The 25,629-nt window shown below is 39.5% G+C and overlaps 2 protein-coding genes across 3 annotated transcripts; both read right to left on the bottom strand.

The window, feature by feature from the left end:
* Positions 1-66: 66 nt before the first annotated feature.
* On the bottom strand, positions 67-9,822 carry prpf38b (pre-mRNA processing factor 38B). The gene is made up of 6 exons (XM_061732144.1): positions 9,440-9,822; positions 4,689-4,757; positions 4,306-4,457; positions 4,156-4,216; positions 2,719-2,954; positions 67-1,486 (listed from the first exon to the last, which is right to left on the bottom strand). Exons 1-6 carry the CDS (start codon positions 9,641-9,643, stop codon positions 730-732), a joined length of 1,479 nt encoding a protein of 492 aa, XP_061588128.1. The 5' UTR covers positions 9,644-9,822; the 3' UTR covers positions 67-729.
* A 7,831-nt stretch (positions 9,823-17,653) lies between these two features.
* Positions 17,654-24,987, bottom strand: LOC133452652 (EEIG family member 2-like). Of its 2 annotated transcripts, none has more exons than XM_061732142.1 (11): positions 24,749-24,987; positions 23,244-23,364; positions 22,898-22,927; positions 22,227-22,343; positions 21,853-21,899; positions 20,894-20,994; positions 20,574-20,669; positions 20,283-20,478; positions 19,426-19,562; positions 19,135-19,198; positions 17,654-18,840 (listed from the first exon to the last, which is right to left on the bottom strand). In XM_061732142.1, exons 1-11 carry the CDS (start codon positions 24,892-24,894, stop codon positions 18,798-18,800), a joined length of 1,098 nt encoding a protein of 365 aa, XP_061588126.1. In that variant the 5' UTR covers positions 24,895-24,987; the 3' UTR covers positions 17,654-18,797. The 2 variants fall into 2 exon arrangements, with proteins under 2 accessions (XP_061588126.1, XP_061588127.1); XM_061732143.1 differs by having other exon boundaries at positions 20,595-20,669.
* Between the last annotated feature and the right edge of the window lie 642 nt (positions 24,988-25,629).

Below are 25,629 nucleotides of genomic sequence, written 5' to 3'. Positions count from 1 at the left end.
ATAAAAAAGCTGTATTTGGCTTTAACCTTTATACTTTTCATTAATGAGACAATTCTTCAAAGAAAATCATTTGTAAAAGTGTTTTATTAGAAAATAAAATGCAAGAGAACAATAACTCAAACACAACACAAGCAGGGATCAAGTGTGTGTGGTAAAAATGATCCTTCGCAGACTGCCCTTGAAAGGATTAAAATATTCCCAGATTGTCTACACAAGATCACAGGGAGAAGTGTGCAGCACCGACTGATCCACAGCACTCTTACGTTGAAGCTGAAGTCTGAACTCAATCCGTTCACATCTGCACTTCAACATTATTTAAATCTTAATATGCATGTATTGCTTTTGTACAGGTCAATTTTGTTTATCTCTTACACATTTACATACATGTTGACAGTGTGGAGCTGATCCGTTGCGTCAAACTCGGCCCAATAATAGTGTGTAGACAGTCTGCAGACATTATGTACAAACCAATATCTTTGGGCAGAAAAAAGAACCGTAGAAAATTAAAATGCCGTTTGTCATTTTTACAGATCTCAAGTGAGGACTAACGATGCTCTAACAGGGAGCAAAACAGCAGAAAACAACAAAAAAAAGCAACATTACATTGGCCAGAGACAACAACTCCTGGTGTCTGACGTGCTAATAATCTTCCTCAGCACAACAGACTGATCAGACAGTTGAATAGAGAAAGAGAAGAAAAATACAGGAACTGAAGTAATATTGCAACATTTACTCAGTGCTCCGACTCCTTCTGCGTTCACTATGTTTACTGTGGTCGTTACTGGTCTCTCGCTGATGATGGCTCCTGTCTTTGCTACGGCTGCGTTTGTGAGAGCGCTGCTCTCCATCCCTCTCCCTGTCCCTCTCTCTGCTGTGGCTGCGCTCTCTTCTCCTGCTCTTGTCCTCTCCCCCACTTCTATGCTTCCTGTCTCGACTTTTGCTGCGGCTCGACCTCTTGCTCTTCTTGTCTTCCCTGTGCCTCTCCCTATCCTCTTTATGCCTTCGCTCATCAGTCTCTCCCCTGTTCTTTTTATCCTTGGACTTTTCGCTCTCTGTGCCTCTATCCTTGTGATGGTCCCGATCTTTCTTCCTGATCCTGTCATCCCCTCCATCTCTGTCCTTCTCCTTGCGTTCGCTCCTCCGGTCCCGGCTGCCGCTGCGACTTTTTTTGCGTTCTCGTCGATCTTGGTTTCTGTCTACGCTGCGCGATCGTCGTCTTTCCCTGTCTGCGCTACGGGACCGCCGCCGTTCCCTGTCCCCTCTGTCCCCTCGGTCCCTCTCCTTCCTCTGACGGTCCCGCTCCCTCTCCAGCTCACGATCAAAGCTGGGACCGTGGTGATCTTTCTCGTGGTGGTGGCTTCTGCTCCTTGACCGTTTGGGTGAGCGTTTGGGCGATCGTTTGGGAGACCGCTTTGGCGACCTTTTGGGCGACCGTTTGGGAGACCGCTTGGGAGACCGCCTTGGGCTCGGTGACCGTCTGGGTGACCTAACAACAACAACACATTTAATTTATTCTAGTTTCATTTTAAAACACAATGAAAGTCAAAACCTTTGTGAACATATCACTATACATTTTGATGTTTACAAAATCTAACATGGGCAAAAAAGTCACTTTTGCCATTTGGCCTCATAAAAACACAATTTTTCATATGTATCATATGTATTTCATAAGTAGGCTCCAAAAGTATAAACATGTCTAAACATTTAAGTTTTGCAGCACAGCTTTGAATAATTCACTTGGCAGCAAGTTTTTCAACTCATCTTTGTGAAACTGGTGTCCTAGTGAGGACAAAGAGCGAATACATTCGGAACTGCAACTACTAAAGTCTAAAGATTTTTGTGAAATTTTAATTGTTAGTAAGACCTTGTTTCAAAAACTATAGCTCACTACCTTGTTTTTAAATAAGGCCCCTCCTTATTTTATTTTAAAGGAATATTTTAAGCTTTGGATTGTCTTAAATTAACTGTTTGGGAACTTGAGGTTTGGCATTCCTTAAATGTACCGTAGTTAATGCCAATAAAACTAAATTACCCATAAGCTGTGCTGTACAGCGTGGTACATTTCAGAGAACATTGAGGGGTACTGTGTATTGACTTGTTGTTAAATGCTACAAATCCTGTCTATGGGAAATAGTGACATCTTATTGCATAAACCGTAAGCAAAAAAAAAAGAAAAAAAAAAGAAAACAAAAAGATCCCACTAGATAATTAATTTGATAATCAAACTGACGGGAAAACCTCAACTTGACTTAATCTCCAATTTAAAAGAAGTGGTACAAATAAAAGAGCTGAAGAGAAATTCATGATGTTTTCAAATGTAATCAAGAGTAACATTTCAGGTCCTACAGAATAAAATAAGAACATTAAAAAAACATGCTTTTCTAAGACAATGTCTAATCAGATAAAACAACAAAGCCCTCCTCAGTGGTGTGGAAGCTTCTTATACAACTTATAAAAGATCCTTGACCTGAATCGCTAACACATGCTTTTTATTGACCAAGCAAAAAGAAAAAATTGGAAAAAATGCAAAAATAACAATGCCGCATTTCAAGAAACCTGACTGAGAAGTGGACCCAGAGTAAAGGAAGAACGTATTTAATTTAGATTGGTCACTTTCTTTTGCAGAACAAAATTATGGCATATGTCAGAGAATGTGTTTTCCTGAGTGTTTTCAAATGAAAGTCAAAAAAATAAACACTAAAGGTCTGGGTTGGTTACCTAGAGCGGCGGCGTTCTACTTGTCTTCCGGACTCTGTGGCGGTAGCATCTTCCTCCGGTGTTTCCTTCTGAGCTATTTTCCGAGGCCGTGCCTTCATTTGCTGGTCAATTTGCTTCTGCACAGGGACTGGGATGCGGGGGAACAGAGTGGAAAACCATTCCAGTTTGGTTAGGTATGAGCGCAGCATCTCTCCAACGGTCATTACACAGCCTCCACCAGCTTTTACGTCAAGCTCCTACAATCAAATGGGAAGAAAAAGACACATAAAAACCCAATTAATACACATTACTTAGACTGAGTAAATGACACGACTTTTTCAATTCTACAAAAGTAATTTGTGATGACCAAGTACTGAACCTTCACCTCTGTTCATCTAGCTTAATCTCTCATATCAACCAAAGAAGCCTGCCTTTACTTCTTACAATTGTTAGCAGAGGAAATATAACTAGAAATTTAACAAATTGCCTGCCTCATCTAACCTGTCTGGCAGTTACTAGGGTCTGTATTTACAGCGTGAGCTTTAATAATAATAACAGAAAAGGTTGTTATATTTAAAAGAACCAATACCCTTTCTTGACATCATCTTTTTAAACCAGCAGATTCAAATTAACCATTACGTTTACTTTTAAAAACGGAAATGAAGGAAAGTCAAAGTTCCCCATAATCGTCGTAAAGAGATAAAGCGAGAGAAGCCTTTGCTCCCTCACTCAGTATCCCAAATGTTTTAATTCAGATGATAAAAACTGCCCACAGTGTAAACACAGATCAAAGCAGGTGAATAAGTCCACTCCTGTTGAATAGATAAACTTTATAAAGTAGAGAACGGCTGCTTTGCACTCACGCAAACCAACAGTGCTGAGATACAATATCCAATTCACCTGCTGCACATTGGGCATCTAAAGAAAAAAACAGGGGAATTAACCAGTTGGGCAGGATTTCATAATGATCAATTCAAATATAATGCAACAGAACATCAAAGGAGGCCTGATCGTACAGCATAGGACCAAATTATATATTTCTACCAAGACATAAGAAATAAAACAGAAAGGTTGTGCAAAAATTGCAGTGTGCTTTATAGATTTTGTGCTTCGACGTGAACACTGCAACTTTATTTTATCCCAAATTTTGTTTTGTGCAAAAAAAAAAAAGAGGGAAAAAAAAAGGAAAGAAAGGCATGCCTTAATATTACATTAACTCAGCATTTAATATGGTACTTACCCTGAGAAAAACGAGCAGCAGAGCAGTAAGCAAGTTACCTAGCTACTCAGGCTCAGGACAAAAAAACTGGGGGACCATTAAGCCAAATGAAGCCAAAGGTGAAAAATCAGCTATGAGCATCACAAGGGGGTAGACGGGCAGCTTTAAAAGTGTGGCATTTGAGCATTTCATAAAGAGAAGGGGGAAAAAACATGAAATTATTACCCGGGGAGACATACCTCCTCATCATCCAGGAAACCATCGTACCACTCCAGTAAATCTGTTGGGGGCTGAGTGTATCTGTAAAGAAGAACAAGAAGCCCAAACTCAGTGTTGACTCCAAACCATTGTGTGGAGACTTTTTAAATATATCATGCAAAGATTCATACCTTATGTACATGAATCCAAGTGCTCTGATGTATGGCGAGTCTGTGTGTGTGATGAGACCCATCAGTTGTTTGCGAGTAAGCTTGAGAGTAAACAGTTTGTAAAGAAGACAAAAAGCAGTAGATACAATTCCGCCAGTCCCAACTCCACGCACCTAACAGAGATAGAAAAAAGGCATATTTGCAGACAAACTCACTGCACATTATTTACAGCTAAACGTCAATGATCACTGACCGAACACTCACCAAAAACTGAAAATAATTTATTGACTATAACTATTATGGACAATGAATAATATCAAGCAGTGCTAATAGACAACTTTGAACTATCCTTAACACTAAAAATGAAATGTGGGGAATATTAAAAGCACGTACTTCTCACTTACCCCTCCGCACATTCCAGTCTGGCCCGCTGTCTTTCTGCTTCCTTTTTCCCAGGGCTCAACATGAGTCACCTACACAGCCACCAAGAACCATGGTAGTTAGGTTTACACCAGATACTTTAGACCACCCATGTATACACACATGGTGCCCATACTGATTAAAAAGGTTAAATGTGTAGTTCAGTTTGCGCTGTAACAGGTTGTTGTCATCTCAGCAGTATCATTCTGATTTCTCAGGCCCCGTTTACACGGAGCAAAAACGGAGGCGTTTTCATGCGTTTTGGCCATTCGTTTACACGAAAACGTAGCTCAAAGTCACCAAAAACGATCATTTCTGAAAACTACGGCCAAAGTGGAGATTTTCAAAAACTCCGTTTTCACGTTTCCGTCTAAACAGAGGAAAACGGAGATTTAGGCTTCATAACGTCACATTATGCAACAGACACGTCACCAGCGTCATGTGTGCGACCTGTGTTTACAATTAGTTTGGTCACCGTCAATATTTTCTTGTATTTTACCTGTTTTATATTCTAAAGTCACATTTAAAAGTAACTCCACTTCTCTGTCACTCCAAACGAAAGACTCTCGTTCCGTCTTGGAAGTAAAGCCTGAATTATGGTCCTGCGTTAAATCGCTGCGTACCCTACGCCGTAAGCTCTGCGTTGGTGTAACGCAAAACCATAAATTAGCCTTAACTGGAAGTTACACGTCGCGTGTCATTTGTTGATTTTTTTTCCAGGATTTTGATTGGCTGGCATGACGTTAACAGCCTATTTATGCGGATTCGTGTAAACGAAGAGATTTTGAAAACGATCTTGTGTAAACGATAGAATTTTTCAAAACGTAGAGGGGGAAATATCAGTTTTTGTAAATACCCGGCTATGTGTAAACGGGGCCTCAGTCTTCAACCCCGGTCCTTGGGACCCCCAGTCCTGCATGTTTTAGATGTTGCCCTACATTAACACACCCGGTTAATGGTCGTCATCAGCTTCTCATCCAGGTCTGGACAAGTGTGTCAATGACAGTCATTTTTATCAGGGTGACCTGAAGCAGGGAAACATCTCAAATATGCAGGACAGGGGGTCCTGAGGACCAGGGTTGAAGACCACTTATCTACATTAATAAGACTGGTACCAGCAGCAATGTCTTCATTCTCCTTCTCTCTTTCTTTTGTTTATTTCAAACATGTATAAAAAACAAGAAAAATGATAAGAAAACAAATACAGTTGGGCATTCCACCACATAAAGAAAAAACCAACATCAGAACACATATTTCAGTTACATGTTCGAAAAGGAGTGGGCGGAAGTATAAATTTATTTAATCCCAACCCCTTTCCACAACTAAACATAAATTATATGTCTATTTATTTTTTATACTATACACTAATTTGTATATATCATTTTTACAAAAAATAACCTGTTTAATACAAGATGTAAGCTCTATCATAAATATAATATGATATAAATATAACTATGATACGTATATCTAAGTATATAAACATTAGGGGTGTAACGATACACTAATCTCACGATACGGTACGGTACACGATATTGAGGTCACGATAACGATACGATATCATATTATAGCAGTATTTTTTTTAACAACCTTGAATGAGGAACATATGACTGGAAAAAAATGTCTTTTATTTGAAAGACACAAAATACAGTTTGTAATGCTTTATAACTGTTTAAGTTTTAAAGAAAAAGCCAGGCCAATCATTTTCCACAAACTGAACTAAAAGTAAATGTCAGGTTTGCATTATGCATCTTCAGTTTCATACAAGTAAAAATATTTTGCCACAAAGTGAATAGTTTCTCTCATTTATGATTTGACTTTTTTCTTTTCCAGAAATGTAACAACTAAAATTAAATAAATAAAAGTAAATAAATACATACAATTTTACCTAAAAAAAAAAGATTGATTCGTGCTCACCTTATAAGTGTAAGAGGAGATTTATTTTTGTTAAGGTTATTTTGGTGATTCAGGGTTCATTATTTTATAAATATATTCTTTATATTCTGATGTAAATTAGGGACTATAACGACAATAGTCAGTTTATCTGTAGTGCTTACCGTAGTATGTAGTGATACAGCACTAGGTGCTGTGTTGATGTTCTAAAATCCTACACTGTTGAGGGACATTAAAGTACACTCGAACTCAGAAGAAGTTGTCCCCGTGTTTATCCTACTCACGACCCGAAAAAGGTTTAATTTAATAAGGTAAGGCTTAACTCTACACCAGCCTTACATAAGTAAAGGTTCAGAGCTCAAAACCCCGCAAGAGTCCCGTGATCGGGGCCGCAAAACGGTACTAGTTTCTTCTGAGCGGAGTAAGATTTTGGTCCGCGGGTCGAGGCGCGGTCGTCACGTGCGGTCGGATGCGCGTTACTAGTCAACACAATAGATTAATATTAATAACCCAATATTGCAATACAGTTCGTCACCTCCACGACACGTATCGTGACGTATTTGTATCGCGAAATTTCGTGGCACGATATATTGTTACACCCCTAATAAACATACAAAGACAACATGACAAAATAGCAGAACACACACAGCTGGTGATCTTTAAACACAGTCTTCACTTTTATACCTCAAATAAACTATTTCTTTATATTTCTTCTTAAATTGTTTTACGTTTGTACATTCCTTTAACTCCAAATTCACACCATTCCACAGTTTAATTCCACAAACTGATACACTATCGTTGCGTCCGAAATACCATACTAAATAGTATATACTAAAAAGTATACTTAAGTTCGGCACACTTTTGAGTAAATACCAGTAGTGTGCATTAGTTCGGACGTACTACTCAGAGCCACACGGCACTTCCTGCCATTGGGAGGAAGTGACGTGTCACAGCAGCAGTAGCAGCTCCGCTATTTCCCCTTTATCCTGGCCCAAACAAGATGATATTATATAATATTATTAAATACGAATATTATAATATTAATATTATATAATAATATTATTATACTTAATATTATACTTATGACATATACGTATCACTTAGCAACCAAACGCTGCTTCATTGCATTGTGGGAAGTTTCTGCTCAGCTATTGTCCATCAATGCACACCAATACATTTCTCCGAAATGAGTATGGATAGCGCGTACTATTGAGTACGTACTAATGTTTCAGACGCACTAAAAAATCTCACATACTGTTTTTGCATACTCATTAGGGTGGAAGTATGCAATTTCGGACGCAGCCAAAAACATATTTTTGTTGTACGCACAAATAAAGATTTGACGTTTAGGTTACCCCTTAAATTATAACCCCCTTCCCCCCCAATGAATAATTTCTGAATGTTATCCGGTAGCGAATGATTTTTTACTTTAAACATTACTTGTGCATAGGCCTGTGTTGAAAAAATAGATTTTCCGATTCTAAACCGATTCTCATATTAATTCCTAAAAATTGATTATGTCTAAAGATCGATTTTTTTTTTCTCCCCCCATCATTTTCGCCAGGTGAACTTTAATCCCAGTAGTCGGACACACAGTTTGTCATGACACTTCTGAAAAATGCCAGGTGCTTCATGGCAATATGTGTGCGTGGTGACAGAATAAATTAGATACGCTAAAATGATTTGTTTACTGCATGAACTGTTGCAATTTCTTTTTTTTTTTTGCACTTTAAATGGATATTGAAAGGCCTGTTTGAGTTATTTATTTCTTAGTTATTTCACAATAATTATTGTGAAATTATTATTTCACTAGTTATTTTACAGTCATATAATTCAGGCAACAGCTCAAAATTTTTTTTAAATAACACAAAGCCAAATCAATATCGAATCGGATCAAATCTTGATAATCGATTCTGAATATTAAGAATCGGAATCGAATCGATTCTTGACATTTTAATCGATACCCAGCCCTACTTGTGCAGATTGATCTTTTAAACCTTAATCTTAATAATTTTAGATCTTTTACAGATCTTTTAAAAGTTAACACCAATCCTTTATCAAATTCCATGGCCCTCAACTCTGGAACTGTTTAGATAGACCTCTTAAGTTGGTGTCATCCTTAAAAATGTTTAGGACCAGCTTAGTGTGGTATCTTTTATATAGACAAAATTAACATGCTATTCGTATTAAAATGAAATGCCATTTCATGGATATTTTTGTTTGGGTGTTTATTGTATTTTTCTTTGTTTCTTTTACCTTTTCTTTTCCATTCTTTTTCTATTGATTGATTTGTTTTGGTGATTTTGTATTGAGGGGGAGGATTTTTTATAAGCCCTTCGGGATTCTTTTCCTCTCCTGCACAAATTATTTGTCCTTGTATGATAAAAAATTAACTGTTGTCATTGTGCAAATAAATAAATAAATAAATTAAAAAATTAAATAAATAAAAGACCTTAGTGTTTCCTGAACATCTTTGTTTCATAATCCAAACATTATTGAGTGTTATTTACTCAGAGTTGCAGCTCTCCAGCGCCCCCTGCCGGCGTCTCAACTGCCGCGTCGTTAAGGTTGATTTATGGTTCCGCGTTACACCAACGCAGAGCCTACGGCGTAGGCTCTGCGTCGATTTAACGCAGAACCATAAATTAGGCTTTACTGAAGTTAACATTTAACACAGTGCGCTATTCCTATCGAAGCCCAAACACATTAAACCCTAATTTTTCTCAAACCTAACCCCGACATTAACCCCACACTACTCGCATTGAGTCGTAGATGAGCGTAGATCGTCCCAGTGAAGCAACAATGACTGTTATCTAACTAGCATGCGGGTTAGCATTAGCGTTACCTTGAAATAGATTTCGTCCACCACTTCGTGGTAGGTCTTGAGCTCGTAGAGCTGCACTTTGAAGTAGGGCGAGGAGAGTACGTTGGTGAGGATCATGGGGTTGAGGTTCATGGTCTTCTCGTTGCCCCACAGGGGCAGTACGTTGCCATGTTTCCCTGAGGCGGGCTTGCTCACGGCCTGCGCTGCCAGCTGGTTCCCGGCCATGGTGGCGCTTCCCCCGGGGCTCGCTCTAGGACCGCACGGCCATTAATGACACGGAGGGGAATAGCGGTGGGTAGAAAATGCCGTCCGTTTACTTTCTGGGGAATTTGTAATGAATATGCCGATAACAACTTCCCGCCGACACTCAGCCGCCTCGCCGCAGTGCTCCGATGTGACGCGCTTCCGGCGGAACCGCGCTGGGGACCTTTCAAAATAAAACAGAATCAGGATCAGGATCAGGATCAGAATCAGAATCAGAATCAGGTTTATTGGCTGAGTCAGGTCAAACAAGACCATACCTGTCAAGTCTCCCGTTTTCAGAGGTGTCAAAAGTATTCACATTCATTACTCAGGTAGAAGTAAAGATGCTAGAGTTTAAAAATACTCCTGTAGAAGTTGAAGTATCAACTCAAGTTTTTAACTCAAGTAAAAGTATAAAAGTACTGGTTTCAATTCTACTTAAAGTATAAAAGTAAAAGTAATGTAAGGGAGGAAAAAGCCATTAAGGACAAAAGCTATTGAAAATGAATGCATCTTAGTATAATGCAAATATATTAAAGAACCATATGTGTGTACTATTGAGCATTAACATGTGTTTCAGAGAGCAGAAGATATGATGACTAGTTGCCTATAAGTATTGTAATGGTGTAAAAAGTCAAACTTCAGAGGCATGTTATCATTTATCCTAACCTTCATTGGAATCACATCCAAGTTTAGTTGCAGGAATCTGAGGGCAACGGATGCAAGAACAAAACTGGACAAGAACATCTGAAACAACCACAACCAAATTCACTCTATCTGGATGGCGCAATTTAACTGGATAGTTATTTTTTTAAGGTTGAAATGAAATAGAGTAACAAGGCTGTTTTTAAAATGTAAGGAGTAAAAAGTACAGATAATTGCGTGAAAATATAACGAGTAAAAGTAAAAAGTTGTCTGAAAAATAATTACTCCAGTGAAGTATAGATAACCAAAATTTCTACTTAAGTAAGGTAGCAAAGTATTTGTACGTCGTTACTTGACACCTCTGCCCATTTTGGCCGGGAAACTACTGTATTTCATAAATGAAGAGCAATCATCAATTTAAATGGTTTCAGATGAATAAACTCTCTCTTAATACATCCAAATCTAATTTAAAGGGGACCTATTATGGCATCTAATCCCTATTTTAAACAGGCCTTGAATCGCAAGCAAACAAGCCTTTGATTGTTTTTGCTAAATAAATTAGAAATTCAGCCTTTAAACCATGTCTTTATCTTCCCATTCTCTAACCTCATTCTCTATGAGGGATTCTGAGTGGGCGGGGAGGCTATGATAATGAGGCGCTGTGCTGATTGGCTGTCTGATTGACGCGATACACCGCTACGAAAAAATGGCGGAAGCTCAGGCCGGCGGAGTTACACCGTGTTATAACTGCATGCGATGCGAGCGTCAGCAACAAAATCAATTCCATTACTTTATTTTCTATTGGACTGTCCTAACTGGCCGCAGCGCTGCGCTGCGCGACGCAGCGCGCCGTTTTGAGCTGAACATTTGTCGGACGCCCTGCTTCTATTCTCTTCCTGTCGCTCGCGTTGAAAGCCGGTTGAAAGCGCTGTAGTTGAAATGAGAAGTTATCTCTATGATACCTCCTCATTTCACTACAAAAACCTCAATAAAGTGGCAGCTGGCTGGAAGGAGATGGACAGAGAGCGTCCGATGTCATGCAGTACGATGCGATAGTCGGACGCTCACATGCAGTTATGCGGTTTTATAGTTGTGGGCGTGGTTTGCATTTTGGTTACGTAACGACGGACGCAGAATCTGAACGGCTCATAGAAGCCACATGACACTGGATGGCTCATCCGGGCGGCTGTACAGACATTGCAGAATTTGGTTGCTTTCCTCCTTCTCTGAGTTGGCAGGCTGAGGGGAGACCACTTTATATATGTTAAAGCAAGAGAAAAACCAGTTTTTCATAATAGGTCCCCTTTAATGATATTTTGTAATAAAAATAAAAGATACAATAAAGAAGAGGCCAAAATATTTATAGACAATGTTGAATTAACTTGAGTTTCTTCTATTAAATTCTTAGGTGTCTCCCAAGTATTCCACTCCAAGTTTGACGCCAAGTTCCGGGGTACGGCGATCCTTATTCACAGAGATGTGCAGTTTAGAGAATCAAAGGTAATATCGGGCAGTGATGGCCGCTACATTATTGTACAGGGACACCTGTTTAATGTACCAGTAATACTGGCATGTGTGTATGCCCCCAATTGGGACAACGCCAAATTCTTCAGCGACCTGTTTTCCTTGCTTCCAGACATGTATAGCCATAATTTGATACTGGGGGGAGATTTGAATACGGTGTTGAGTCCCTTATTGGATAGATCCAGTGCGACCCCTGGTGCAATGAGCAAATCGGCGGAGACGATTAATGCTTTCCTTCAGACATATGGAGTGATTGATGTGTGGAGGTATAAACATCCAGGGTCTAGACAATATAGCTTCTTCTCCGCAGCTCATCAGTCCTACGGCAGGATCGATTATCTTCTGTTGGATAAGAGGCTTCTCCCTTTTCTAAAGTCAAGTGAATGTGAGAGCATTGTTATTTCAGACCATGGTCCAGTCACTATGACGCTGGGCTTTCCAAATAACATACGCCCGCAACGAGTATGGCGACTAAATTCACGTCTATTATCAAATGAAGAGTTTGTTGACTTTATCAACTCTCAAATTGACTTTTTTACAGAAACAAACAAACATCCAGACATAAGCCACTCTATTTTTTGGGAATCGATGAAAGCATATCTACGGGGTCAGATAATCGCCTTTAATTCTGGTTTGAACAAGAGACGGGCAGCACGTCTTCACGAACTGACATCCCTGTTAAAGGACCTTGATAATAGGCATTCAACCTCACCATCCACAGACTTATATAAGGAGAGAGTTACACTACAAACGGAGTTTGATATTTTATCTTCTGGGGCAGTGGAGGAGCTTCACCTTAGATCCCGCCAGGAGTTTTACGAACATGGCGAACGAGCCAGTAAATTGCTGTGTCACCAGTTGAGACAGTCTACAGAGGCTGGACTTATTGCCGAGATTGACACTTCAGAGGGAATAACTACAGACCAAAAATCCATAAACAATCAATTCAAAAAGTTCTATGAGGACCTCTACAGCTCTGAGGGGTGTGAGGACGCAGAAATGTCTCAGTTTTTTGACAATTTAGAGTTACAGACCCTAAGCGACCAGGATAAGTCTGACCTTGATCGGCCTTTGACGGTGGCTGAAATTGATCGCGCCATCAAAAAAATGAAGGGAGGTAAGGCTCCCGGGCCAGACGGCTTCCCAGCGGAGTTTTATAAAACATTTGCTTCCAAACTTATTCCTATTCTGAAATGTGTATATGTAGAGGCATTGGAAAGAGAGTCACTCCCGCCCACAATGACCCAGGCCACAATTTCAGTGCTCCTTAAAAAAGGGAAAGATCCTCTGAGGTGTGAATCGTACCGCCCTGTCAGTTTACTCTGCTGCGACTATAAGATTTTAACCAGGGCTCTGGCTAGCAGGCTTGAGTCAGTTATCCATACTGTGGTACATCCGGACCAAACGGGTTTTATTTTAGAGCGCCAGCTCTTTGGTAATGTGCGTAGGTTGTTCAATATTATCTACTCTCCTGATGCCCCGCCCACAGCGGAGGTTTTATTGTCGCTCGATGCCCACAAGGCCTTTGATAGAATTGAATACAAATTTCTTTTCACGGCCCTGGAGAGGTTCGGGTTTGGCCCCATTTTTCTATCATGGATCAGAGTCTTGTACGCTTCACCACAGGCCTCGGTTTGCACTAATAAGTTGATTTCCAACTACTTTCAGATAGGTAGAGGCACCAGACAAGGTTGTGGACTGAGCCCCCTGTTGTTCGACCTCGCCATTGAGCCATTGGCAGTTGCCCTGAGGGCTGATGAGGATCTTGCTGGTATTACTAGGGGCGGCCAAGTACATAAATTATCACTCTATGCAGATGACCTGATCTTGTATCTGTCTGACCCTTTTGTTTCCATCCCAAAGGCGTTAGATATTATCTCCAAATTTGGCAGATTCTCAGGCTACAAAATTAACCTCCCAAAGAGCTTATTGTTTCCTGCCAATGAGCTGGCTCAGAAGTTGTCACTCGGGTCATTTCCACTAAAGGTAGTCTCTGACTCTTTCACATACCTTGGGGTGAATGTGACTCGGAAATATGGAGACCTGTTTAAATCGAACTTTAAGCCAGCCCTGCAAAAGGCTAAACAGGACCTGGCGCGTTGGTCGACGTTACCCCTGTCGTTGGCCGGCAGGGTTAACTCAGTCAAGATGACAATTATGCCTAGGTTCCTATTTTTATTTCAAACTGTGCCCGTTTTCATACCAAAATCCTTTTTCAAAGAGCTAGACAAATACATCTCAACCTTTATTTGGAATAAGACCACACCGCGTATTAGAAGGTCATTCTTAGAGAGACGGAAGGAGGATGGGGGTTTAGCACTACCAAATTTTCTACAATACTACTGGGCGGCAAACATTCATAAACTGACATATTGGATGGCTGCATCATATGGGGGTGGGAGGATGGTATGGGTTGACATGGAACAACACTCCGCTCATCCTGTGTCGTTGTCTTCTCTGATCTGTGCTCCACTTCCACTCAGTAAAAAACGCCGCACGAATAACCCTTTAGTGAGTGGCTCACTCCGTATCTGGGCGCAGTTTAGGACGCACTTCAGATATAGGGAAGCTCTATCTTGTCTTCCGTTAATATCTAATGCCCTTTTCCCACCTTCACTTATGGACACGGCGTTCCAATTATGGGCTAGGAAGGGGTTAAAGCGGGTGAGGGATATGTTTAAAGATGGGTCATTTATGTCCTTTGATCAACTGATAGAGGAATATGACATTCCTCGCTCACATTTTTTCAGGTACTTACAAGCACGGGATTTTGTTAAGAAATATGTTGCTACATTTCCCCTACTCCATGCTGATGGTTGGCTTGATGAGTGGTTGGAGCTAGACCCGCATCAAAAAGGGCTGGTGAGCATGCTTTATAGTGAGATTCAGGAGATGGCATCCCCATCTCTGGATCGTATCAGGGAGTCGTGGAGTGAGGATATGGGGATTGAGATTCCGGACGATTCTTGGCAATTGGCAATTAAACGAATTCATTCATCCTCTGTTTGTATCAGGCACGGGCTGCTTCAATTCAAAGTGCTCCATAGACTACATTTCTCCAAAAGTAGATTGGCCGAAATTTACCCAGATGTGGATCCAAATTGTTACAGATGCCACCAGGCTCCAGCCACTCTCAACCATATGTTCTGGTCATGTCCATCATTATCACAATTCTGGTGTTCCGTTTTTGAGACCTTCTCCTACATCTGTAGCAGGGAGATCAGCCCTTGCCCCTTTGTTGCTGTGTTTGGAGTGGTCCCTGGTGAAATAACAGTATCTGTCCCCCAATCTGATGCTATAGCTTTCTCCTCCCTGTTGGCCCGACGCCTAATTCTGTTCAACTGGAAATCAGCGGTTCCCCCGTCGCATCGAAGATGGGTCGGTGACGTAATGGCTCACCTAAAATTGGAGAGGATCAAATATTCCACCAGGGGCTCAATCCAGAAGTTTTATAAAGTTTGGCAGCCGTTTCTGGATTATTTCAGTTACAAATTCCAGGCTGAAGGGGCTCAAGTGTGAGTTACCATTCTCGTAAATTTAACCAATTCGGTATGACAAATGTAGATCTGCTTAAGCGCAACGCAACATGAAAATATTATTTTTTATTTTTATTTTATTTTTATTGTCTGTCTGTCGTCTAGTACCTTTTATTTTATTTTTATTTTTAATGGATTTCAAGGGTTTTACTGTATTGTCCATCTGTAGTCTTGTTTGTATGTATGTTTTTGCTTTATTGAAAAAACTAATAAAAACAATTTAATAATAAATTCTTAGGTGTCATAGTTGATGAAACACGGAAGTGCCATACTGAACTTGTCTGTAAAACAACTATGAGGTCAATCGCTATTTTGAGTAGACTGCAATCACTGGTGAATCAATCATGTATTTTAACTTGTTATTATAGCTTAATTTATCTATATATTGTGTATTGTAATTCTGTATGGGCAGCTACATGTCCTACTTTACTCAATAAGATCCTGCTAGCCCAAAAGAAATTTTTGAGAATGGTTACTTTTGCCAAAAAAACAGAATCTTCTATTCTTCTTTTTAGAAAATTACATTTGTTATCTGTCTTCAATGTGAACATCTATCAAACCTGTATGTTTATGTATAAGTATGTATATTCATCTCATGACCTGCCACTCAGTCAGCTCCCAGAATTTTTTCAAGTTTTCCTCAGACATCCATTCATATCAGACACGACACTCAAAGGACTTTCACCTTCCTTTATGCCGGACTTCACACAATCACGTTCTCGCGAGGTTAGTGGCGACAATCAGAATCAGAATCAGAATCAGCTTTATTGGTTTGAACGTGCCCGACAAGGAATTTGACTCCGGTTATTTCGCTCACTGTACCCAGATTAAGAAAATAGCAAACAGTAAATAAAAAACATTGATACTTATTAACATATATACAATTAAAAAACTGAAAGGTGATGCAGTATGAGGTAGACATGGTAATGACGGCTCTAAATAACATATATACAATTTTTTTAAAGTGAAAGGTGCAGCAGAATGAGGCAGACATGATTATTATTGGAAGGTGCATTGTTACAGCATATGATAATGTTATTATAATTACTGTTAATAGTGTTATTGTTATAGCACAGTGAATAATTTCTCTGAGACTCTAAGAGTGTTGAGAGTTCATCAGAGCAACAGCTTGGGGGAAGAAACTGTCTCTGAGTCTGGAGGTTTTAGCGTACAGTGCTCTGTAGCGCTGTCCAGAGGGGAGGAGTATATTCTGTGTTGCAGACTGTAAAAACTAAGAATTCATTTTTATAGTCTCTGCAACACAGAACCTGAAGCAAAAAAGGTGACTGACATTTGTAGAAAAGTACAATGTTTGAAGTTTACACCTTAATATTTCAAATTTTCTACAGTTAATTTGTTTGAATTTCAGTTTGCTTGTAGTGATTGTAGTTGTGAAGAGAGGTATATGAGGTATTAGGTGAAATTATGGAAGAATTCATTTTTACAGTCTCTCCAACACAGAACTTGAACCAAAAAAGGCGACTGACCTTTGTAGAAAAGTAAAGTGTTTGAAGTTTACACCATAATATTTCAATATTTGTACAGTAAAATTGTTTGAAACCAAGCATGCTTGTAGTGATTCTAGTTTTGAAGAGGGGTATATGAGGTATTGGGTGAATTTATGGGAGAATTCATTTTTATAGTCTCCCCAACACAGAACCTGAAGCAAAAAAGGCAACTGACCTTTGTACAAAAGTAGTGTTTGAAGTTTAGATCTTAATATTTCAATTTTTCCACAGTTAATTTGTTAATTCACGTTTGTGTTTTCATTTTGGCTCTATTATAGGAATTACATAGGAATTTGTTTCTACAGTGCTCTGTAGCGCCGTCCAGAGGGGAGGAGTTCAAACAGACTGTGTCCTGGGTGTGAGGGATCTGCAGAGATGCTACCTGCCCGTTTCCTGGTCTGGACCGGTACAGGTCCTGAATAGATGGGAGGTTAGTCCCAATTATCCTCTCTGCTGACCTAATTGTCCGTTGCAGTCTGTGCCTGTCTAGTTTGGTGGCCAATACGAACCAGACAGTGATGGACGTGCAGAGAACAGACTGTATTATGGCAGAGTAGAAGGTGGTCAGCAGCTGCTGTGGCAAGTTAAATTTCCTGAGCTGACGCAGGAAGTACAACCTCTGCTGAGCTTCTTTCTGACAGAGTTAATGTGGGTGGTCCACTTCAGGTCCCGAGAGATTGTGGATCCCAGGAACCTGAAGGTCTCTGTGGTGGAGACAGTGCTGTTCAGGAAAAGGTGGAGCGCCATAGTATCAAATAAAAAAACCCCCACTGCATTCATATATTTAATATCATTTTTATTTGTAATATATCATTTCATATATATTTTTATAAAGCAGATATACTTTTTACTCAGTTAACATTAAACATTGACACATTTAAAAGGATAGTAACTAAAAATACATTCATGCCTTTCAATACAAAAATAATTTTGTGTTGTTTTAAAATGCTGCCGTCCCCCTTCTCAGCCAGGTTGAAGGGTTCATTTGTTATAGGATGAGCCACCCATAAAAAGGGGAGAACTAGTTGTCTGAGATTCTCCTTCTCCTCCATAGAGTTCCACTTATTTCAAATTTTGAAGAAAAAAAACAAAAACAAAAAAAAAAAACGCATGCCTTTAAAACATTTTTCAACAAACATCTTAAACATCTTAGAATTTTCTGTCAGTTACAATAATCATCCCAATCCGCTTCTTATTAGTCACAGAATCAAAACGTATGTTGTACTGGAGTGGATGGACAGACATGCATTACAGACAGTACTTTGAGTTCAGTGGAGGAAAGCACCAGCGAACGTTTCTCCTGTACTTCAAGCTCCTCAGGGTCTGTTCCCATAGGTCAAACCATCACAGTAGTTCATACCAATCGACTCACCTCAAATACATGTTTACACTGAATTTAAAAACCTTGAAAAAAAGAAAAATTAGAAACAGCACAATGGAATGCATTCCACAATGCACCGAGATGCTTCAGGTGGCTATTCTGACAGTGTTCCCAGTGGTTGGAGGTCAAAGCGCTACATCTCTCTGACCCTGAGGAAGAGGAGGACGAGGAAGCAGTTCCTCTTCCTGGCGAACTAGCACATAGTTCTTGTGTTATTTTTATGTCAGTAAAAAGAGAAGAGCAAAATGGATACATTAGGAGGCCAGTATCCTTACATAGTTCAAAAAGAGATGCCTGTGAACCAGTTACCTCAGTCTACAAAATGTTTCAATAATGTGGCCTTCAGTTCCCCTTATTGAACACTAGGGAGTTGTCATGGACAACCAAAGGTGTAGGTCACACAGGGATACATTGTACGTGAGGAAAAACATCTCCTGGAGTCAGATGGGAATGGGTTCTGATGGCACATCCACAGCCTAGTCGTGTAGCCTTGCACCAGAGAAATAGAGCCTCTCTTGTGTAAGACACATGCTTCCTAAAGCCTACCGCTTGATCACCACCTGCTCAAAGGCTCCAGTCACAACCCTGAAAGAGAATACCACAGCGTGTTACATGGTAGAAAAAGAGGGTTGTTATCTGATAGGGCTGAGTTATATTATTATGTTTTAACTGATATCACATAAAACTAAGGGATCTTTTCATGAACATTTACATTAGGTATTCAATATGAAGCCCACATGCATATGTGCTTAAAAATATGTATCTGTTGCAATGATTGCATTTCAGAATCTCCCTGTAACATAGTTGCAACCATCCAACCCTTACAGTTAATGCCAGATGTGTGTGGCACTCAACCTCCAGTTACATAATCACACCCACCTCGTGTTGTTGCTTCCCAAGGCTGTACTTCCACCAGGACCAACAAACAAGCTGAGCCCCTCTTCTGTACCGACAAATACAAAAGCACATATACTTGAATCAGAAAACTGATAATCATTGCGAAGCGCAAGCTGATACTTATGTCACTGGAGTTCTAAAATTAAATGATTATTTAACATGGGAGAATTCAAATGCAGTGCTTGGACACATGACATTTCAAAACATCCAAGTAATTTGATCCTGTCATCAAGACGCTAAGCAACTTTGCACTCCAGGATTCGGTGTACATACCCTCAGCACTGGAGTCCAAGAAATTACGGCTGAAATCCTGACCCTGCAGGATTTTATCTATTACATCACCTGCGTCCACCCTGGTGGCATCAACTCTTTTCAGCTGATTCTCCACTGAATTCTGCTTTACAGGGTGTCTAAAGTAAAACAGAAAAAAAACAGAAACATGCAAAGATTATTTTGTAATTACAGCCAAAGGTCGTCTGCCCAAATATCAGAGTGCTGCTATTGTTTATTAAGAAGCCAGTGTTTAATACATAAAGTGCAAAAATAAACCTTTAGATGTATGTGGAAAGGAATAAGAAGAAACAAATAAAAGAGAAGACATTTTTTGGTCACCTTCTGGTCACTATTCTTGCCGTGTTGCCTCACAGCTAGAAGGTTCCCAGTTCAAATCCTTTATAGAGCCTTTCTCTGAGGAGTTTGCATGTTCTCCTCACAGTTGCGTGGGTTTTCTCTGCATAGTTTCCTCTCACATTACAAAAACATGCATCGTAAACTAAGTTGTGATTCTAAATAGACCTGCAGATGGACCCTGCAGCAGACTAGTGACGTATCCATGGTGTACCCTGCATTTTGTCCACAGACAGCTGGAATAGACTTCAGTAGACCCCTGTGAACTTGAATAGAACTGAGGCAGATAAAGATAATCGATACCACCTATGCAATGTCAAATTGAAGAACCATATTTCTTGCTATGCGTCTAAAATCTTTCTTGTGTGACAAATTGAAATGGGGCATTTTGAGACTTCACTTTTATTTATTTATTTATTCACCATGTAAGAAAGTCAGAAAATAGGTACATAGACTTGTGTGTATCAATTACGTTAAAGTCCAAGACAAAATGCAAGTATTACCTTACAAATTTTGTGGGATTGGAGGGGGACTCGCATGAATCATGGCAGGTTGCAGAAATTGGCGGAGTGGGCCTGCTCTCCTTCTCACCCGGCGGATCACTGGGATCAATGCTACCAATGCCGGTTGAGGTGGAGCCTCCCGAGCTGCTACGTCTGTGACACAGATCTGTTGAACTTGACTGATTTGAACCATAACCTAGAGGTCAGGAGAATAAAAGGTTCTTTTTGAGAAGGCATGTTTAAAATGTATATTTAAATGGAAAAGATAAATATGCATCACTGGGTTTGCACCTGAAATTTGTGAAAACTGACTTGCATAGCTGGATGTTCTGGAGTGACCATATGCTACCAACTCCTCTGGGACCGATACTGACTTTCTTGGAATCTCTTTAAAAAAACAACAACAACAACATAAAGACATCTCTGAAATCAGTAAATAACATGTTTTGTCACAAATTTTGCTATACTTTCTTAAAAGAAAAAAATTGTCTAAGGCTGTCCTCCACAAAATATTTAGTCTTGTTAAGAACTAAGCATAAAACATACACATTAAAACTATATGGGTTAAAACAAAAAAAATAATTCCAAAGCTTAATTTTTTCTTTACATACCAGAGACAGAGTGAGGTGTGTACATGTGGCCTCCTTTTCTGTCCTCACGGAGACATGCCTCAGCTTGTGGGATACCCACAGTTGTGGCTGTAGATGGTGGCCTGAGGAAGACATTTGGAAGTACAACAGTGCGTTATGTATCACAGAGTTACTGGAAAAAAGACCCAATTCAAATGCTTCATGGTTCTCACCCATGTCAAAAAGTAAAATTACACCAAATTTAATTTTCTATCCACACTCATAACATATACACTAGATATACTTATGGTTGTAACCACACTAGTTGATACTTAAAATACTAATGTTGGTGCAAAATAAATACATTTCTTGATCCAACACTGTCAAGAAAGAAAATCATATTTCTACTGTGTCCTCCAGTAAATGCTCCACACACTATGAGTAACAGTGTGGGATGAATGACTAAGCTTTAGATGTCTCCTAGGTAGCAGCCTGACTGTTGTTACTGTAAACAGCACTTGAATGGAAAAAAAAAATAAAGGGAAAATCTTCTGTGTGATAAAGGGAGGTTACTATTTGCAATTGATACAAGCTCTGACAGACTCTTTATGTTGCATCATATCCTTTGTGACAAACAACGCACCATTACTGCTGAGATGTGCACATACCGACTCTTACTAATGAGCTTGGATGTAATAAAGTCTGAGTGTCACGTTACTGGTTTTCAGATAAGATGATAATATCTCAGCTTCAAAGTGAAACTTTATACTGTGTGAGTAGCGGGGATAACAGCCGAATTAGTGCTTTCAATTTGGTGACAGACAGGATGTGGAAACAATTTCCTTTGTGGTTAGAGGCAGACTTTTGTATAAGAGCAACATTATTCATTGCAACCAAAACCAAATAAGAGATACTAAACAGTTAATCATTTCCTTACTTTTTAACTGAGTTAATGTTCTATTTTCAATGAATGGTTGAATAAAGTCAAGAAGAGCACAAACCTTTTAAAGCAAGGGTCCCCAGACATGAGTTGTGTAGTGATAACAACCTATAACCCACACAAGAACAGACATGATCAGTTTTATGCTGACAACTAACTATATTTGTATGACACACAATAGGCTCCAAATATCCCTGTATGGTGTACAAGACCACTATAGAGGCCTTCAGCCGCCTTGTATGCAAAGTATACAAGTACTTGTAGAATGTGCATATTTGTAATTCATTCCCACAGTTAACATTGCAGGCTTGGACATGTCTCCAAGTTGAGGGCATACAACTTCTCCTGACGAAAGCTGACGAAGACTTTGCAAGAGAGAGGCTGACAAAGCATTACAGGAGAGTTGTCGAGCTGTGAGGTGACTCAACATGATACCTTGAGAATTGAGTTGTCTTGTCGTGTGTTTTTCGTGTCATATCCCTCTAGGAGACAACGTCGTACAGTGCTGCCAGATCCAGCAAACTCTGACAGGTTCAAGTCAGCAAAGCCAAGCTAGAAAGAGTGAAAGTTATCCAACAGTTTAAATAAATAAGTAGTCAACATCTGATCATTTAAATATTGGTTGCAGTGAATTGTTATTTATGCAGGTTCCTTCATTCAAAAGCTCAAAGTTAAGGCATGGCCACCAACTCTTTTAGATATAAGACTATGGTATGGGAAATAATTCACATTTATGGAAGTCAAAATATGTTTAATAGGTGGCTTATGCCAGTTGTCAGAGTGAGAGGCAAGGTACAGCCTGAGCAAGTCATGGGACATTCAATAGTTGAGAAATCAGCTTACTTATTTATTTCACTCACCACAAAGTTATTGTTTAATATGACTCCAGCTTTGTGTTACAAACTTTTCAATCAGTAACCAAAGCCGGAAAGGAAAAATTAAACCTCTTTAGTAAACAGACTTGCCCAACTAAAACGTCATCAAAGCCTTGGCTGGCTGGCTGGCTGTCTAAAATCATACATTCTTTGATAAGAGTGTTCCAATTGATCTCTTGTACTTAAGCCGTTTTGTTCACAAGTTTATAGACTTTAGAGGAGGAGTGTTACCTTTGAAAAAGTTTTTCCACCCTTTAGTTCCTGAAATGATAAAACAAAGAGTGAAGGAAAATACATTTCACATTTACTTAACCATATAAACACATTATGTTAAGAAAAACACCCAGACGCCCTTGTAGTGTGACTTACATTTACAGGCAACACTTGACTGATGCATCAACATTAAAAATGAATCCCTCTTGTAAAGAGGGATTAATATTTATTTCAAGCAAATATTTTCAAGCAAATATTTTCTTAAACATTCAAGACATTGAATGTGAAGTCTGCTGTGGAAAACTGCAACTTTGCATTGCTTGTTACTGGACTACAGCTGGATAGCAGTAAAAATATTCTGTACCTTGCGGACAGACACTCTGCACACACAGGGGTCTAGCACACCTGTCCCAGCATTGGCACTCATCTTACACGCGAAAGAAAATCTCTTCTTCCAACGAACACAGTGGGCTTGGACAGGCTCCCTGGAAGAAAATAATATTTAGAAACTCTGACACCAAAGCAAATAGGCAAGCTGGACATTAACAGACAAGTCTGTCACATCTATGTTTAGAGGGGAAAATGTGTCCCTGACCATTAAGAATAAAGAAAGAACACATTTAATGAGTAAACTGAGGTGATATCCTTCTTTATGCTTTATCATTTTAAGTTCCATTTGAAGATATATTTAAATAATATCCATTAACAAACCCTAGTTAAATGCTTTATTATAATATTGTTTTTTTTTTTTACGTACAGTATGGACCAAAAGTTTGGATGCACTTCCCCATTTGTTTGAATGAGAAGGTGTGTCCAAACTTTTGGTCTGTACTGTATAAGCAAAAACTTAGACTGGTCTGCAGGGAAAATTTGTTTCATAGTTGTCAGTGTCTCCTTGTAGACACACAGCTCTGGGTTAAAACCGGTTTATCAGGGGTGAGGCTATATGCTCTTCCTGTGCTTGCATAGGTTTGTCCTGGAATTCTTATAAAAATCCTCAATACAGCTTTGCGCACTACTCATAAAGTGTAGCAAATGCAGCAGCACATGTGAACTTGGTCAGACATTAAAAAAAAAAGATGTGGAGGCTGGATAATTCAACTTTAATTCCAGTGTGTGACTCAACAGTCTCCTGCAAATGTGACAAATGCTCATTCAATGACTTTTTCAGATATGGGAAGTTCCCAAACAAATTGACAAGGTTTTATATTGGAATTGTTGGGCTGTTAGTGACTTAAAACAGCCACAACACATGCTAAATACTAGTAAACACACACACACACACACACACTCATATATTTTATAAATATAAAAAATATATAATTAAATATTAAATTATATATACAAAAAATCTCCCCTTCAAACTTCCCGCACGTGTTGCTTAGCAACATGATTGAAATCACCTGTGAACCAGGCTTACTGGAAATCTATTGTTATTTTATTAAAAGAATCGACGTTGACGGACCTTATAAAAAAACAACAAAGAACAATTAACCTCCACGTACTGATTTTAAATGCCTCCGTGGTGGCAAGTCTTCAACTGTTGGCAGGTAAGATAAAAGTATTTATGTGTGCGTGATTTGGGGTGATGACGCGCCTACGTGGACCGGTTCCGCGTTACCAACGCAGAGCCTACGCCGTAAGGTACGCGGCGACGCACACCGTACGGTGCGCGTCGCCGCGTACCCTACGCCGTAGGCTCTGCGTCGATTTAACGCAGAACCATAATTTAGGCTTAAAGCAGCAAACTAAAAGCGCTATAACAAATGTTTAGCAGGCAAGGAGACAAATACTGACTTTGAAGTGGTCAAATGTTTCTCTTCAGTTTTTGCTTGTTGTGTTGTCGCTATAAATAGAAGAAACTCTTACCGAGACGACTCCGTGGCAAAGCCTCCATCCAAGAGTCTTACTTTACAAAATAAAACTCCGTTCACGAAGGGAACTGACGACAAGTCCTCCAAGTCAAAATCTATCTTAAATTTGAACTTCTTTTTCTTGGCTAGGAGGAAAGACATGGTGTTATGGGAGTAAGTTGGAGCAGACAGACAGACAGCAGGGGAGTCTGCGCTGTCACTGCTGCGCTCAGCTGTCGCGGCTCTGCTGCTAGACACGACTCCAAAGTTCAAATGTCTTCCTCTCCACCCACACAAAAACACAATTCATGACGTAGGGGACATTCCCTGGTCCAATTGGAGACCTGGTTGGAAAAAGGAAATTGTCACGAGTTTTAGATGGGAATTTCATTAAAAACCGAGAAAAATCATGTAACCTCATCACCAGAGGTGGAAAAAGTACTGAAAAATTGTAATTGAGTAAAAGTATCTTTACTTTGCTTAAATTCTACTCAAAGTAAAAGTAAAAGTACTCATCTAAAAATTTACTCGAGTAAAAGTACAAAAGTAGTTCATTTAAAATGTAATTTGAGTAAAAGTTACTTTCAGTTATTTAATGCAAAAAAAGGATGAGTCACGAATCAAATCCAGCACAAGTTGTTTTAATTAACTTCGAGGCATATTAAAGTACACATCCACACTTGTAAAAGCTCAGATGAGCTGAGTAACATGATCCTTTTAGTAGTATTCAAGTATTCAAACACAAAATAAAGTGCCCAATGCCCACAGGATCCTGCTATTCACAATAAACCAAAATAAAATGCCCACAAGATTTTCACCATAAATTTTGTTCCCAGTAACGTGAGGGGGTTCAAATGTAGCGAAGTAAAATACTTGGGTCAAAATGTACTCAAGTAA

Source organism: Cololabis saira, chromosome 10 (genome assembly GCF_033807715.1).
Source record: "Cololabis saira isolate AMF1-May2022 chromosome 10, fColSai1.1, whole genome shotgun sequence".
Lineage (NCBI taxonomy): Eukaryota > Metazoa > Chordata > Actinopteri > Beloniformes > Belonidae > Cololabis > Cololabis saira.
Note: the sequence above shows the minus strand (reverse complement) of the source record. Positions and strands in the feature narration are given on the sequence as shown.

Coding starts and splice junctions, on each gene's coding strand:
- LOC133452652 (XM_061732142.1), bottom strand. CDS start 24,894: ATGTCTTTCCTCCTAGCCAAGAAAAAGAAGTTCAAATTTAAGATAGAT. Junction 20,670..20,893: donor CACACCTCACTCTGTCTCTG/GTATGTAAAGAA, acceptor GTTTTTTTAAAG/AGATTCCAAGAAAGTCAGTA. Junction 18,841..19,134: donor TTGGGAAGCAACAACACGAG/GTGGGTGTGATT, acceptor ATTCTCTTTCAG/GGTTGTGACTGGAGCCTTTG.
- prpf38b (XM_061732144.1), bottom strand. CDS start 9,643: ATGGCCGGGAACCAGCTGGCAGCGCAGGCCGTGAGCAAGCCCGCCTCA. Junction 4,758..9,439: donor TGGACGAAATCTATTTCAAG/GTAACGCTAATG, acceptor GTGGCTGTGTAG/GTGACTCATGTTGAGCCCTG. Junction 4,458..4,688: donor AGACTGGAATGTGCGGAGGG/GTAAGTGAGAAG, acceptor TATCTCTGTTAG/GTGCGTGGAGTTGGGACTGG.